Raw genomic sequence first — 18292 nt, forward strand, 5'->3', positions numbered from 1 at the left:
TGAAAATTATGGTTCACTTCTTGAATAGAATATATTCCAGGAGAGAATGGAATGACATCTTTAAAGTTATGGAAAAATATTATCAACATTAAATTCTATATCCAGTAAACATGTCCTTTAAAGGTGATGGGACCTCAGAGGGATGGTCGGGGAGGGTGGGGGTAAGGGGGAGAGATCAACCAAAGGACTTAGTATGCATGCTATAAGCCTAGCCAATGGACATAGACAACAGGGGGGTGAGGACATGAGTGGGGGGTGTTAGGGGTCAATGGGGGGGGGGATAAGGATACATATGTAATACCTTACTAAAGAAAACAAAATTTAAAAAAATCAAGAAAAAGCTAGAAACTACCCTCTTAAGTACTGCTATAGCCATACCTTACAAATGTTGATGTTATTTTAAAATTTTTATTCATTTTAAAATATTTTCTAATTCTCTTTGTAATTTCTTCTTTCTTATTTAGAAGAATGTTGATTAATTTCTAAATATTTGGAGATTTTCCAGCTATCTTTCTGTATTGATACCTCATTTAATTCTGGTGTGGTCAGAGAACATACTCTGTATGATTTCAAAACATTTAAATTTATGTTTTATCACTCAGTATATACTACTGTTATTGTGTGAAATGTTTTATAAATGTCAATTGGGTCAAATTTAAGAATTGTGTTTTTCAGTATTTTTCTATTTGTACTGACTTTCTGCTTATATGGTCTCTTAATTAGTGAAAGAAAGTACTGAAATCTCCAACTATAATTGTAGAATTCACTTTTTCTCCTGTTCTATCAGTTTTTGCTTTATTATTTCAGAGCTCTATTTGTTAGGTTCATTTAAGATTATGTTTCTTCATGAACTTTCAATTCTTTATTATATAATACAGAATTTTAAGCTAATTCATTTCCATCTCAACATTTTAAAAATGTCTTGCTGTTGTCTTCTGGCTTGCATCGTTTCAGAAACAAAGTTTGCAATTATTCATATCTTTGTCTCTCTATACATCATTTGTCCCTTTTATGGTTTCTTTTAAATATTTTTCCTTTATCGCCTTTTGCATAATTTGATTATGATATTATATAATAGCTTTTCTTCTCAAAAATCAGTTCTTTCTCTTGCTAGACATATAAGGTACAGATAGAGTCAAAGGGTTTGAATATTTTCAGTTTCCTGCAAAGTTCCTACACATTAATATCTACTGCCAAGGAGCCACTCTGATTTATGAGAACGTGAGTGCTTGACTGCAGGCTCACAAAGGCTTTGGACAGTAGCATTCATTGATTTTACCAACATAAACAGAACAGCAAAGTTTTGTTGCTTGGAATAGCCAGGGCAATTCTCCAGATTCCCTGTCAAGCTGAGTCCTGTTAGATATAGGTTTTCTTTTTGATGTGACTTGAAGTTAGTACGAAGAATTTTGGCATTTTTCTCATGAACTAACAGGTTTTTAAAATCCTGAAACCTATAACCTTTGCAATTAAATGATGATAATGAAAAAATTGCTCTAATATTTTATATAATTTATAGCTTATGAATAATACATATTTTCTCATTTAGCTTCATGATTTGTACTGAGAAGTTTTTGTGGACTTACTCAACTTCATAAACATTGGCTGAATAAAAAAAAAAAAGATTTTACTGCCAACCATTTTTTTAAAGATTTTAAAAATAATAACCTGCTTAAGAGCCCTAGTATTTATTGTCATTTACACAGAAGTTGTTAGTTTTAAATGAAATAAGCCATATTTAAAAGATGATAAAATAAAACTAGATCAGAATGCTTCCCCATTCTTTTGTGTTCTTGTCTCTCTAAGATTAGAAGTGGATTTTCTTTTATTTAAAATGATAAAAAAAAATGTTTATATTTTACCACAATATTTTATACTAAATATTAGTTGTGATGGGACTCAACAGCAGGATTAATACTGATCATTGCTTACTTCAGTAGAAGAGACAAACTATACAGGCAATCCTTGAGTTATGTGGGACTCAATGTACGTCATTTGGTGGTTACGTCGCCATCTCCCATTTATTTATAAAAAAAAGTTCTGTCATTTTGATGTATGTACATATGTGCTTTATGTTTTTATTATTTATTGACCACAAGTAAAGGTCAGGAATTGTTATCTTTCTTTTAAATTTTTTTTGCTGTTTCACTTCATTACTGCTGTGTCTGTGCTCCATGTGAGTGACATAGGTGCTTATGTAGGTGGGTTCCAACTTATGGTGAAAATTGCATTACGTCGCGATCGAGGACCTACTGAACATATAAAAGCCTAATATGCAAATTGTCCCCTCCTGTGTGTAACTGGGGGACCTGGAGTTCGATCTCTCGCTATGATGTATGCTGACCACCAGGGGGCGGCGCAGAATGAAGGAAGGCCCCGGCCAGCAGCCAGGGAAAGGAGGTCTACCTCCATATTCTCATGCTTATCCACTTGGTTTAAGCAGTGCCTACATGGAGTATGAATTAGTTAATATGTGCTGAAATGGTAAGGATAAGCTAGATAGGGGGTAGGTATTAGTTAAAATGAAGATTTAACTGCAGAGCCATAATAGTCTTGGCTCCCCAAATTTCACATTTCTAGCACTTATGCAAGAAATGATTACTGTTTTATTTTCTTTATCAAAAACTTACCTCTGTTTTTGTTATTCTACTTTTTGTTTTTAAAAGATTTACTTGGCTTTACACTTTTTTGTGACAGGTATCTTCACTCGAGGACAGCTGGGCCTGGTAGACATCATCTCCCAGTACATTCACTACGACGAGGTCTGTGAGGCGATTAGCATGCTGAGCAGTATGGACTGGGACACGCTGGGCCGCCAGTGCTTTGTCAGCATGAGTGCCATTGTGAACCACCTTCTCAGACAGAAGCTGACTCCAGAGAGAGAAGGTCAGACTCGAAATACATTCCATCAGTGGGTTTTGCATGTACATGAAGTACCTTTTATTAAGTCAGTTATTTTTGAGATGATTTTGAGTTATATTATTGGAAACTAAGACACAAATGTTAATGCCTTATTAAAACTGATCAGGTCAGATATCAAATAGTTACTCCTATATGGTATTGACTGTGTAGTATTTATCAACATAAAGAACTTTTGTGTGTATACCTATGTTGGAGCTCACAATGCAGTTATTATATATTCCAGTGTAAGTTCATGTGTGGAATAAGAACTTCATGTACCGTCTAGGCAGGGTCTGGTAGACAAAGGGCCCCAAACAAACATCCTTACTGCTCCTTTACTTTAGACATCAATATTTTTCTCTCACACCCCAAGTCTTTTGTCCAGAAAATAATCCCTTCCCCTTACTGCGCGTGTGTGTGTGTGTGTGTGTGTGTGTGTGTGTGTGTGTATTTGTATTTTTGTCAGACTTGCAGCCCAGGCTGCTGCTTCTTATTTTCATTCTAACTTGTAGTTCTGATACCCCTTTCCCTTCTGTCTGCTTTCATTTCCCCACCTTCCCCCAGTAAATTTTTCCCATAGGATCTCAGATGTTTATTGTCAAAGAGAATTAAAACACTGTAAAAAATAAAGGGGGGGGGAATATGTGCCTCAATGAAATTAATTTTTATATCTGTCATTTATCAGTATGTTATTTTTATTGATTTACTTATTTACTTAATGTAAAATGCACCTAACCATTTTTGCACTTGCTTCTTTATTTCAAATCTTTGCAAAAAACATTGACATTAATGATGGGAAATCATGACCAATGAGAAAGTGTCCCTAGGTAGTTTGCAAGAGAATATATCAAACAAGAAATATATCAAACATCTTTATTGGAAAGCTCGTTTTCCCCTGCTATTTTCTTGGCATATTTATTGATGTTCTTATTCTATTTTATTTTGTTTATAAAGTAAACAAGTTGTTTAGATAGAATTCTGTATATAACCTTCATTTTAGTAATTTTAGAGAAGAATAATCAGTAAGAACATGTTTCTTCAGGAAGTTTGCCTCATGGGACTTGGCCCAACTCGCAGGAGGCTCGCAATAACTATTTATTTAATGTTACTTGAATGTGCTTTTTTGAGGTAGCCCAACCCATCTATGGGGATTCCAGTATTTCTACAATGAGAAAATGCCTAGCATGGTGCTTGGCCCACAGTAGGTATTAAAATACTAGTGAGAGCCCTGACCGGTTTGGCTCAGTGGATAGAGCGTTGCCTGTGGACTGAAGGGTCCTGGGTTCAATTCTGGTCAAGGGCATGTACCTTGGTTGTAGGCACATCCCCAGTAGAGGGTGTGCAGGAGGCAGCTGATTGATGTTTCTCTCTAATCCATGTTTCTAACTCTCTGTCCCTCTCCCTTCCTCTCTGTAAAAAAAATCAATAAAATATATTAAAAAAATACCAGTTAGAAATAAAAAGAGTATGACTTCAAAATTTTAGGTACTAGATATTACTTTTATATTTCTGCCTGTGGAGTTATTTCAGTCATTTCTTAGCATTGGTACACTCTCAAGATTGGATACATAATATTAAAAAAGAAAAAGAAGCAGAGTCCCTAAGAAAACCTGTTATGGTGCAAAAAACTATACAAGCGATCCTAAATTTACAGATGAAGAAACATGGAGAAGATAAAATATTTACTGTCACTCAGGACACTGAGAAATTACTAGCACCTTAGTGAATTTGTATTTTAAGATTTCTGTATTCTAAGAAAGATTATTAGGTAATTCACAAGTGGACATTATCAGATTTTTGCATTAATAAAGTATATTTTCAGGAACCATATTGGGGAGATATGGAAATAAAAAGCTTGTATGATTATAGGCTATTTAAAAACTGCTTGCATGATGCTAGGTTATCAGAATATGTACATTTAGATAGGTATATGCATTTTCCCCTAAGTAACTGCAAAACACATTTCTAAAACATTCAGAATTCTTTTCTATTGAGATTTATTCTATTTGAATCTAACAAATTTGACATGGTAATTTGTTTTCCTTTTATTAGTGGAACCCAGTGGGCTCTTTTATTTGTAGCCACATTGTGGTTATCTTCGAGGCCGTCATTTCTGTCTTAAACATCAAGCTGGGCTATCTAATGAATCTATAACTGCGCTGGGAGTTACAAGTATTTCATGTAGGCTTGAACGTTTCAGATGTACAAAACATGCTGTCAAGAAAACAAGCAATGGCAAGAGAATCTGGCTTGTTTTCACAATAGCATTGCTGTATTCAATTTTAATCTAAATTGACTGCTGCTTTGAAAGAAAATACCTCTAAAGTTCATCTTACTTCACTGTCTAGATTTGAGATTAAAAAAGAAATTACTTATAGCTTAGCCAAGCCTATAGCAATTACTCTGATGAGGTATTTAATACTTTCAAAACCAAAGATGCCTAAAACTAAAGAATTTTGCTAAATAAAAAACTGTTTATTCAACCAAGTGCTAGTAAGTAGCATAAGAATCAGTGGAGTCTTACTGTGAACTGTAGTGCTCTATCTACTCATACTCTCACCATTATGGTAACTAGATAACTTCCAGGTATTTCTGGGAGGAAATACAACCCTATAGGCATGTCTTGGTAAAGATGTGAAGTTGGCTGACTGTGCCCCTTTCTTCTAGTTCTAAGCACTCTGGTTTATCAAAACCTGCCCTTTCCTAGGAAGGTGTCAGGTGACCCAGAGCAGATTAGCATGTCGTCCCTCCCAGGAGTGTTAGCTTTCACACCTGGACAAAACCAACAATCTTATTGTTGAGGACAGGATTTAGGGAAGATAAAGGGACTTTCACTGTTTCTTTAAAGTTTTAGTAGGTAGTAAAATCTCTATTACAATAAGGCTATTTTTATTTGTATTATTTTTAAAAGATTTCTAATATTTCAGTGCTCAATGTGGACAAGTTAGTTTTTGCCCTTCAACTAAGGAGAGTAGATGTTGAGCACAAAGTAAGTTGATTTTACTGGAAATACTAGTTCAAACTGTGTTACTTTGATGAGTCACTGTTTTAATTACCCATTTGTGGTGAGAGGTTGATTCATTATGGATTTCTTCAGTTTTGACAGCTTTTCGTTGTTCAAAGTCATTGTCAGCTTTGCTTCAAGTGAAAGTTTATACACAGGTTTGTTTTTGTACCAGCTGTCATATTCTAATTTCATCTTTCCTGCAACAAGCTCACATTTCATCCAAGTTTGCAAAACCTGACTGACTGCAAACATGAGTATTCTGTTGTAATTGAAGGAGTTTCGCTTGTTTTAGTGCTGCTATGTTTGAATTCCACAGCACAGCTCGAGGCAAGCCTTGGAACCTTCTATGCTCCAACAAGACCACTCCTGGACACAACTATATTGGAATATAGAGACCAAATCAGCAAATATGCAAGAAGATTCTTCCACCACTTGCTCAGGTGAATGATATCTTTGGATTGATTAGTATTAAACTAATACCTACATAAGGAGCCATGTTCTTTAATGGGAACATCCCATATTATGTGTACTGGTTTTATAACACCCTAAGGCAGCAATTTTCAACCTTTTTCTTCTCATGGCACACATAAACTAATTACTAAAAGTCTGCGGCACAACAAAAAAAAATGTTTTTGCCGGTCTGACCAAAAATAAGGTATAATTTTGATTCATTCACATCGGATGGCTATTGTTGTGCTGGTTGTAGTCATTTTTTAATTTGACAGTCTAAGGGAAAAGAAGTCAGTGTCCTTGGTTACATCGTCAGGTATTGCATGTTTTAAAACTTCCTGCGACACACTAGTTGAAAACTGCTGCCCTAGAGAAAAACAAATCTCTTGATATCCTTTATTTAATTCATTCTTGTTTTCCTTTTAACTAATATATTTCAATATTGTTTAGGGCTTTTACATCAACAGCACACTTTAATAGAACTCCCCCTTTAGTGTGAAAGCAAAAAGTAACTGCTGGGTAAAGTCAATTTAAAAATATTAACATAAAAAAACCCTAACTTAATTGTGCTTCGGGCACTAGAGAAATACTTTATTTTCATTGAAGCTAAAAATACAAATGTGCTATAAAAAGCTCTGAGACAGTCGTTGGTTTGCTTTACTTTCAAAATTACTGTGGAAAGATTTGTCCATTGTCCTCTTGTGTTGTGGCAAGTTGCTAGCTATACTGCGCCTCTTTTTCTCTGCTTTTAATGGATATAATAAACATTTTTAACCTTAGGTGTTATATGAAAAATTAGATAATGTCAGTAAGTTACTCTGAGAAAAGTGATGTAAAAGTTGAAGGACAAATACATATAGCATATCCCATATATATAACGTTCAAAAAATGGATGGATGGAAGATGAATGGGTTGACAGAGATAGATGATAGATCGGTAGATATAGTTAGTTTAGAAATACATATAAATATTTAGAAGTACATATAAACTATACTGTATGTATAGGTACATATAATATAGTTTAGAAATACTATAAATGAAAACAAAGAAGTGATTAGCACAAAATCTAGGATAGTGCAGGGTGGGTTAAGAGAAATCTAGGAATAGTCATATATGAGCCTCCAAGGTCGTAGTAACATTCCATTTCTTAAGATCAATAGGGTATATATCAGAGTCAATTAAAAATGGCTATTCTTTTAGCTAAATGTGTACATTTTGTATACTTTTTATATATGATATATTTTATAACAGAAAGTAATAAAATTTTCCACTCCATGCACCAAAAAGAAGTAATAGAGTTTAGAATTTTAATTTTACTTAAAATATAAATTTGCTATAACCCTATTGAACTCTTTCAACAATTATATATATAATCTTCTTTTTTTCTTAGAACAACCCTTTTAAGGGAATGGTATCAGTTGGCAATTGAGTGAACTATATATAAAGTGGTACTTTTATCTCTATACAATAGGGAGGCCTTTGGAAAACAGTCATTTTAGAAGCTGAGGAATATTAATATATTGTATGAGTTGTGATCTGTAATTGAATTTTGCCTTTTAATCTGAATTACATTAGCATATTTCAAGAGACTTTTCACCCTGAACGAGGCAGTCTTCTACATATGAACCTATGCCAAAAACACTGCGGCTGTCGTTGGACCGAGGGCTTTGTTCTTTGCTCTCACTATTATTTTGTTTTCCCTGTTCCTAGGGAAAATTAATGAGTTCCCTTCTTGCCTGAAGAACACAACAGATTAACATGAATGAAACGGGCGTTTTGGAGGCATACTCTCAGTGGCCTCACTGTGTCTCTGGCATCTGTGATTTTGTGCAGGGATTAGTTTGTGCATCAGCATTATGTTTCATAATGTGATAGTCATTATTCTATGCTCCTGGCCCTAGAATGCTCATAGCCTGCTAATACTCACATATGCTACAGGTGTGCACTTTTTTTGTTCATTTATTTTCCTCAAATGCAATATTCTACTTTTTTTAAGTGCTTTGATGAAGTGTCTATTATTGTTGTTATTATTAGATTCTAGCTTTTCTGTGTGGTTACATCAGGAATTGAACGTTTTCCCTTGGGATATACTAGGTTTTCCATGTTTCCTTCTATGCATGCTTTGCTACTATTTCTGTTATAATGAGTGTTTATTAGTTCTTTTGACAGTAGGCTATACGTGGCATTATGAAAAAACAAAAGTAAGTTTAGAGGAAATTAGATGAGATAGCTTAAAGTTGGAGCCCTTCTTTTGTTTAATCTGCTGCCAAGAAGTTCTCCTGCTTAAGGGAAGAGAAACAGGCCAAAGACTTTTTTGTATTTATGAAGTTCTAGAATCGCATTACTCCCTGTACTTGGGCTAGGCAGAATTTTAATACTCTAAAAAAAGTTATTACATAATGGACTAAGTCCTTAACAGTAAACATCATTATGCAGAATTTTAAGTTAAAGATGAGAAAAAAGGAATGCTGTGCAGAGTAGGGTTGTGCTTACGATCACTCATTGGCAAAGCCATTGACTCAGATTGCCTGAGTCCAGATTGAACTGTTGATTAAGAAGAATAAAATATTAGATTGATTTTAATTTCATGCAACCATAGGAAGAGTAAGTATTATAGTGTGAATTTGTGATGATAGACAATTATACTGTGTGAGTTACTAAAGTAAAGTTTTTTTTTTGATACAATTTTGGTTTTATGTTGATAGTTAGAGGGAATCCATGGACATCCCTATCCTGAAGGTCTGGGGCAGGACACCCTCTAATCATGGTTGGTTCTTCTGATAACCTGCTCCATCTATAGGGGCTTTTGAAAATCACCTCATTAATATAAACTCAGGTGTGATTGAAAGGAGATTGTTATGAATAACAAAAGCCTTTACTTTCACCTTTTTTGGCGTGAGTGAGTGCGTGTGTGTGTGTGTGTGTGTGTGTGTGTGTGTGTGTGTGTGTGTGTGAGATGTGTTTTTGAGACAGCTCCGACTCCTGGCAACCCTATGAATGAGTGATGCCCACAATGTCCTGTCCTTAACAGCCCTGCTCAGCTCCTGTAAACTCATGCCTATGGCTTCTTTTATGGAGTCAATCCATCTCATATTTGATCTTCCTCTTTTCCTGCTGCCTTCTGTTTTTCCCAGCATTATCGTCTTTTCCAAAGAGCCTTGTCTTTTCATGATGTGTCTAAAGAAAGACAACTTCAGCCCTAACTGGTTTGGCTCAGTGGATAGAGTGTCGGCCTGCAGACTGAAGGGTACCAGGTTCGATTCTGGTCAAGGGCATGTGCCTTGGTTGCAGGCACATCCCCAGCAGGGGGTGTGCAGGAGGCAGCTGATCCATGTTTCTCTCTCATCGATGTTTCTAACTCTCTATCCTTCTCCCTTTTTCTCTGTAAAAAAAATCAATAAAAATATATTTTTAAAAAAAAGACTACTTCAGTTTTGTCTCCACCAATGTGTCAGGCTTAATTTGCTCTGTGATCTGCTTGTTCCTCTTTCTGGCAGTCCAGGGAATCCATAGAGTTCTTTCCAACCCCATATTTCAAATGAATCTTTTTTTTCCTGTCAACTTCCATCACTGTCCAACTTTTGTATCTGTACACAGCATTTAGGAAGAGGAGGGTGTGGATGATCCTAGCCTTGGTCTCTAATGGCACAGCTCTGCTCTTAGTAATCTTTCCTAATTCTTCCATTGCTGCCCTTCTGAGTCTCGCCTCCTCTTGATTTTTTTGGCTGCAGTCTCCATTTAAATTGCTGATGTACCAAGGTAAGCAATTTCAGTGCCTTCATTGTCTGTTAGAAGTTGTGCATCTCTTCAGTAGTCATGATTTTTGTTGTCTTCATCTTCAAATGCAGTCCTGCTTTGGTACTTTCTTCTTTCAGTTTCATCAGAAGTCATTTCAAGTCATTGCGACATTCTGCCAGTAAGATGATATCATCTGCATATATTTCTTTCACCAATTTTAACTGCTTCTTCTTCTGAATCTAGTCCAGTTTTTTTTTAATATATTCAGTGTACACATTAAACAAACAAGAAAATAAAAGGTGTGACACCTTTCCCTATAGGAAACCAGTTTCTCCATATTCTGTCCTAGCAGTGGCTTCCTGTCCACAATACAGGTTACGCAGCAGGACAATCACGTGCTGAGGCACACCCATTCCTTTCAGAGCAACTGCCGTAGCTTTGCATGATCAATGCAGTCAAAGGCTTCACTGTCCTGTCATCTATAAAACATAGACCGTCCTTCTTCTGAAATTCTTTGGAGCACTCCCTATTCAGTGAAGGATCGTGATTTAAAAAATGACAAATTTAGCCTGGCCAGTGTGGCTCAGTGATTAAACGTGGACCCATAAACCAGGAGGTCATGGTTCAATTTCCAATCAGTGCACATGATCTCTGATTTTTTCTTTTTTGTTCTCTCCTATCTCCTTACATTGACTATTGTAAAAGTTCTCTTTATTTCTAAATGATAGTTGTTGAAAACCTGCATTCAGGTTTCTAACCCTACTTTGGTCACCTTTTGCCTCTCACCTGTCTCTGACAGGTTTTAGTTTTTCTCCTCTCAAGCATCTTTTTTTTTCTTTCCTGTCTACTTCCAGCATTGTCTTCGTGCATTCTTTCCAAATAATATTTCTAGTGTCAGTCTGCAGTTCTGGTTCTTGGTCACTTAAGTTTAACAGTGCAAATCTGTGTTTTATGTGAATTTTAAGTCCATTAGGAACGTTATTCACATTATATTTTGGCACTACAATTCTTTTATTACTCTTCAGCTTTACTCCAGGGTTTGATATTAACAGTTCATGGTTAGTACCAGTCTGCTCCTGGTCTTGCTTTGGCAGAAACAACACAGTTTCTTCATCTTCTACTTCCAATTACATAGTCTATTTGATTTTTTATTGGCCATTTGGTGGTATCCATTTGCCCTGTCACCTAGGAAATTCCAAGGGTTTTAGGAGCTCTGTGTGAGGAACAAGACAAAGACCAAAGATGTATTTCTTATTATAAATCACAATATCAGAAAAGGCCAATCTGCTTTGCCTAAAATAAGTTCACAAGGTGACTGTTTACTTCTCAGCCTCCATGAAATTGAATAGCACTCCAGAATTACTGAATAGGGAAATACCAACAAGTAGGAGCCTTTATTATAAACTAGAGGCCCGGTGCATAAAAATTTGTGCTTTCGGGGGGTAGAGGTCCCTCAGCCCGGCCTGTGCCCTCTTGCAGTCTGGGACCCCTCGGGGGATGACCACCTGCTGGCTGAGGCCTGCTCTCCAGGGGACTGGGCCTAAGCTGGCAATCAGACATCCCTCTGGCAGCCCAGCAGCCCTCGGGGGATGTCCACTTGCCAGCGGGGAGCAGGCCTAAGCTGCAGTCAGACATCCTTTCACCCCATGAGGGTGTGGCCAGCCTGGGTGAGGGGCGGATGGCTGTTTGCAGGCTTGCCACAGCCCATTCAGGGTGGTGTCCCCTCTGGGTTGCCTGGCAGCCTGGGTGAGGGGCTGAGGACCATTTTCAGACTGGCCACACCCCCTTCAGGGTGAAGGTCCCCACTGGAGTGCCTGGCCAGGCTGGGTGAGGGGCTGATGGCTGTTTGCAGGATGGCCACACCCCCTTTAGGGTAGGGGGCCCCCACTGGGGTGCCTGGCCAGTCTGGGTGAGGGGCTGAGGGCCATTTTCTGGCTGGCCAAGCCCCCCAGCGACGGAAGCTCTCAGCCTCTCCTTTTTTTTCTTTTTTTATTCTGGGATTTATTTACCTTCTATAATTGAAACTTTGTAGCTTTGAGAGGAGCTCAGAACCGGGCAGGGTGGGCAGGAGGGAAGCTTGGCTTCCTCTATTGCCAGAGGCAATCCAAGCCTCCCGCTCACTCCAGCTTCATGGCCATGGCCAACTGAAAGCAGGTCTGGGGTTTATTTACCTTCTATAATTGAAATTTTGTTGCTTCGAGTGGAGCTCAGAGCTGGCCGCGGCAGGCAGGAAGCTTGGCTTCCTCCATCACTGGGGCAACCAAGCCTCGTGCTTACTCTAGCTCCGTGGCTGCTGGCCGCCATCTTGGTTGGGTTAATTTGCATATAGTTGCTCTGATTGGCTGGTGGGCGTGGCTTAAGGTGTAGCAAAGGTACCGTCAGTCTGCATGTTTGTCTTTTATTAGTGTAGATAAATAGAAACTATAATAGCAACTTCTACATATTAAAACATTTCAAATGCATGTGCCATATATGAAGCTTATTTTACTAAAATGGAAATATAAAGGATTAATAATTTATTTTCCTTATTCTCTTCTTAACTATAAGACTTGTTTTCTGACACAAATGGTATAATCTGATTATGTCAGAGAGTCATGCTTTTTAAAAACTTATAAAAGAATAAGCAAAATATTAGGAAAGGAAGCTTTATTACCTAGGAATAAAAATACTGTTTATGATATATTTGTGGGGAAGTGTATTGATGTCTGCATTTTCCTTTGCAATGCAATAAGAAAGTGAGATGAACTGATGGATAGAAAGGGAGATTGGTAGATATGTGATTAAACAATATTGTAATGTGACAGTGATAGAATCTGTGAGCTAAATAAATATCTTTTCAACTTTCTTGAATGTTTGAACAGTTTTATAATAAGATACTGAGGGGAAATATATATTAAGTCAATATTTACACTTAGATTCGGGCGGGGGACACTAGAGACTAGTCTTTTGAAAGTCGTTCCTAGCTTATGCAAAATATACATGATAGGCAAAAAATACTTGTTTTGTAACTAAAAATGTTATTAACTAATTCAATTTCTAAATGGCTTTTTCAGTTATAGTTTTCAGTAATGCACCATACACAGTAAATAAAACAATTATATGAAATGCATTCAAAGAATACGAATACTAAAATTATCACCAAAGAATATTTAGGGAATAAGACAGAATGATCTTCAGAGAAAACTTCCTGGTTAGAAAATCTAAAATGCTAGATAATGTGTTTAAAATACTTGTTTAAAGCATGGTTGACCTGGCAGGAAAGTAAGGGAAACACTCAAAGATTGAAATGACAAGGATGCTTGATTCCATAAAAGTAAGGAAATTCAAAGTTTGCCTTGAAGGCATCTGCTGGCAGTGAGGTGCTTGGTTTACAAAGGCTGTGTACTCAGTCAGAGACAAAGCTTAGGGCTAAAGTGACCTAGGAGATGAGGTCAGAGACCCCACATCAATCCATAGCCCTTGAAGGACAATGTCTTCCCTGAGAGAACTAGAAGGAAGGAAGATAGGAGATGCACGAAGGAATGGTGGGCAACAATTAATTGGGCTGTGTGTCTTTTTATTGTTGAGAATTCTTTATCCATTCTGGATACTAGACCCTCTTCAGATATATTATTTGTAAGTATTTTCTTCCATTTTCACTTTTTGGATAGTGCTTGGTGCACAAAAGGTTTTTCTTTTTTATGAAGTCCAGTTTTTTGACTTTCTTTTGTGGTTTGTGTTTTCAGTGTCATATTTAAGAAACCATTGCCTGCCTGGTCTGGTAGCTCAGTTGGTTGGAGCATTGTGGCACAGTCCCATACACTCAAAGGTGGCATGTTTGATTCCTGTTAGGGCAATGTTCAATTCCTAGGTGGACTCCAGTTGGCGCGCATACAAGAGACAACTGATTGATTTTTATTTCTCACATCAATGTTTCTTCCTTTCTCTCTCCCTTCCTCTTTCTATAAAAAGCAATGAAAACATATCCTTGGGTGAGTAAAAAAAAATTTAAAAAAAGAAGCCATTGTCTAATCTGAGGTCAGGAAGATTTATTCCTTTTTCATTCTAAGAATTTTATAGTTTAAGCTGTTACGTTTATGTCTTTGATCCATTTTGAGTTAATATTTATATACTAGAGGCCCAGTGCATGAAATTTGTGCCCTGGGAGCAGGGTCCCTCAGCCCGGCTTGTGCCCTCTCGCAGTCCAGGAGCCCTCGCTCCTTACCGCCCGCCTGCTCGCTGCTCCTTACCACTCAGCTCACTCCTGCCTCCACTGCTGCACTCGCCAGCTTTAAGCCTGGCTGAGCGGCACTCCCCCTGTGGGAGTACACTGACCACCCAGGGGCAGCTCCTGCATTGAGCATCTGCCCCCTGGTGGTCAGTGCACATCTTGGCGACCAGTTGTTCTGGTTGTTCTGCCATAATGGTTGCTTAGGCTTTTATTATATAGACTAGAGGCCCAGTGCACGATCAGGGTTGGGGGATCAATCGGTTGCGGAGCTGGCTGGGGGGAGGGGTCACAGGAGGTTGGCCAGCCAGTCCTGCCCCCTGGTCAAACTCAGGTCAAACTCCCTGTTGAGGGGACAATTTGCATATTAGCCTTTTATTATATAAGATGGTGTGAAGTAGTTATCCACATTCATTCATTTACATGTGGTTATCTAATATTCCCAGTACCATATTGCCTAGAAGGGAAGCAAGTTCCATTTTTCTACTCAGCCTTCTCTGACATCATCCTATTGAGGGAAGGGGAGTAGGGGAGGGTGTGGGACTCCTGTTTTAGTCTGGCAAGGTTGAAAGCCACTAGCTATTGCCAGTATGGGTGGGGCCACAGTTTTGCTTGGTGTTTGGCTGGTGTAAAGCACTTATTTCTAGAAAGTTTTCTCTCTTGCTATGCTGTACATTGCCTGGTCCTTTGGCTAGAGAAATCAGACTTTTGTTTGGGCTCTTTTTCTTCTCTGTACCCATTGGCATGTTTGGGTCGCTGACTTCTCTAATTTCAATTCTGGAATACATGAGGCAAAATGAACATCAGAAACTTACCACTGGTTTTCCTTAGGTCGTCCCAAGGTTCCTAAGCTGGCCTGCCTTCTCTCCACCTTTCATACTCTTATGTTTGTTTTTATATATAAGTCAAGGCTTTAAAATTGCACTTAGAGGGAGGGATTGGAAAAAAGTATTTCTATCACTCTTAGAAGTGGAAGCCTCTTAATGCATTTTTTAAAACCCTAAAAGCCCACCCATTGTTGCTTCTGACAGTACTGGGTCCTATTCATAGTCTTGAAACTGCACTGTTAACACAAATATCACTGATGACTCAGATAAGATTAACACATTTTCTGCACACTCTTTGAGTAGTATAGTGTTTTACTTTCTAGGCACCTCTCTTCTCTTTCCCTCTGTCCTCTCTCCCTTTTCTTGTCCTTCTCCCCCTCCCCCCTACACACACACACACACACACTTAACATAGAAAAATGGGATTCTACTGATCTAACCAGGATATGCATGTGACAATACCTCAATAAAAAGGAAAAATTAAAACCCTCCTCCACTCCAAATTTTCAGGTGAAATTCCTTGAGATGCTACTCTCTCTTCACTTCCCGCACTTCTGTCGGCAGAAGAATGAGAGATTAGGCTGGTGCTCGGCCAGGCCATCTACTACCAGCATAAAATGGAACAGGAGGAGTTTTCTACCCTACACGGTGTGACTAGACTCAGGAGGCTTTAGTTTCAAACTGCTTCTTTATTTTTGCTCTCTACAGATTCTTCTCCAAATTTTTCTTTAAAGTTATTCACTCAACAAATAATTTACTTTGTGCCACCCCTATGCCGAGTGGAGAACAGAGCTCAAAGCTCTATGTTGTTGTATCTGCTGAGGATGTAACCCTGTGCTTAGTATAATTTAGGGTCAGGGTCGGTGATCAGTTTCAGAATAGTCCAATTTATACATTTATTATCTCTCTACTATTTTTGCCACAATATTACTTGTTTATTAGTCTTGATTACTTTATATGAACCACTGTATAATTCTTTCTGACATATTCTCACTTAGTTCTTCTCCATTTTATCACTTTTATATATAAGTGTCCCAAACAAATGTATACACATACATTTTTGATAGCTCAATTTATGTTTCTTTCTTTTTAGACTTAACCGATTGGAATTAATAATTATTTAAAGTGTTTATATACTTTTGGCAGACACCCTATAGTTTATTTCCTTTTCAGTGACTTATCTATAGTTACTCTTCAAGAGCCTTAGTCTTTTCTGACTATATGTAGGTGATTAAGGAAGGTCACTATAAATTCTGACCTGGCCTTTCTCAGTGCTAGATCCATGTCCTTCCTTTTCTTCATCTTCCCCTGCCACGAGCACACACTATTGAGATCTGCAAGAGATGGAAGAGGGACACACATAAATTTAACTAATTGACTAAATTCATGTTCCCATAGTTAAAACTTTTTAGATATCACATCCGGACAATTGACATTTATCATTAGAATGAAGTATATTTGGTTCCCTGAGCTGACTGTGTAGTCATCCTGATTGGTTCGCTCAGTAGAACATGGCTTTCCTGTTCAGTTTAATGATCAATACAGTGAAAGACCTACAGCTGGAATGGAAGAGAGGCTGCAGAGAATTATTGAAATAAAGGATGGGATTTGACAGACTGGGGCTTGAGCACAAGAAGTGTGGAAGAACAGGTGCCTGGGTTGTTATCTGCATTTTTAATGAACATCTGTTTTTAGCCTGAAGCACCTTGCTGAGAATGCTGTACTGTACTTGTGTTCTGAGATAAACACCGACTGTTGAGAAGCTGCTAAATAGTAAGAGGTCAGTAAAACGGAAAGGTTTTCCTTGAGAGAAAGAAATAATGGAGGTTCACTCACTGGATATAGATATCTAAGGGAACCCCCATTAAAACTGTTAGGTTTTTTAATCCTTTATTTTGATACTTAATATGTAAGTGGAAGGTAAGAAAAGTCACAATCCATAATAACAAAATAATAATAAAAGTGTTTACATCTGCTTATACCTGGGCTTGGGACTTGGAGGTGGTTCTGAAGGTATTTTTGCTTTATGTTCATTGTTGAATATTGAAAAGAACATATTTGTGCATTAAGTTCATAATTAAAATAGAATAAAAACAGAAATCTGTATGTTTGGCATATTGTGGCAATTAAAGAATTTTTCTTGTTGGAAAAAATAGAAAGAATTTAGAAAATAAAAAAATAAAAGGTAATAAGGTTTTGAGTAAGGCAGGAAAAGTAGTTTTCTTGATTATCTTTTGATGGTTAGAAAAATGTTTACTAACATCATCTAACAGTTGAGACTCTAACCGTAAGATAGCAAGTGCTTAAATTTCTCCAGATAACCAGTTCATAGCTCTGAAGTTACCCCAAGACACAAACTTCCATTATTTGCCCTTTAGTCTGATGCAAAGCTTGATTTGTTTAGCATTGTTTGGGGGGAAATGTTTGAATGGATACCACTTTTTTACATCTATCTGTAATAATAAAAGCATAATATGCAAATCGACCAAACAGCAGAACAACCATCCGGAAGACCATGCTATGACACGCACTGGCACCAGGCCAGCCAAGGCGGGTGCAATGCAATTGGTCAGGGGGCCCCGCCATCGCCCCACGATCACCCTGCAGAGGGAGGCCCAGGCCACCGGCCGGTGGGGTGATCAATGCGGGGAAGGGGGCTGGCAATGATCGATTGCAGAGCCCCAGCTGAGTGGTTAGGGCCTTCCTCAACTGGGTGATCAATCTGGGGGCCCCGCGATCAATCACCCCACAGAGGGAGGCCCAGGCCAGCCAGGTGATTGCACCCCACACCTGTTGCTCGCAGAGGAAGGTGACCGGTGGTGGGGGAGGAGGGGGCAGTACTACACAGCTGGGGGCAGGCCCAGCTTCTGGCAGCCAGGGGAAGGAAAGCCCCGATAGGCCTTAATTGCCAGCCAGGCTTTGGGACCCTACCCGAGGGGTCCCGGATTGCGAGAGAGTGCAGGCCGGGCTGAGGGACATACCCCCCCCCCACACACACACACACCATGCATGAATTTCATGCACTGGGCCTCTAGTATCTGCATTAATAAAAGATAAAGATGCTAATTGACCGTGCCTTTGCTATGCCCATCAGCCAATCAGAAGAGTATGCAAATTAACCCAATAAAGATGGCCATTAAATTTGCATACTGCAGGTGGGGA

General features: G+C 38.3%; 1 protein-coding gene across 1 annotated transcript in view; it reads left to right on the plus strand.

Annotated features, from left to right (window-relative positions):
* Positions 1-18292, plus strand: part of WDPCP (WD repeat containing planar cell polarity effector) — a 247997-nt gene that overhangs the window by 123046 nt on the left and 106659 nt on the right. Inside the window, exons 11-12 of the mRNA XM_006778547.2 lie at positions 2698-2886; positions 6225-6348. Coding sequence (XP_006778610.1) covers positions 2698-2886; positions 6225-6348 — 313 coding nt within the window. The remainder of the gene's footprint in view (positions 1-2697; positions 2887-6224; positions 6349-18292) is intronic.

The sequence above is a fragment of the Myotis davidii genome, unplaced genomic scaffold, assembly GCF_000327345.1.
Source record: "Myotis davidii unplaced genomic scaffold, ASM32734v1 scaffold6, whole genome shotgun sequence".
NCBI lineage: Eukaryota > Metazoa > Chordata > Mammalia > Chiroptera > Vespertilionidae > Myotis > Myotis davidii.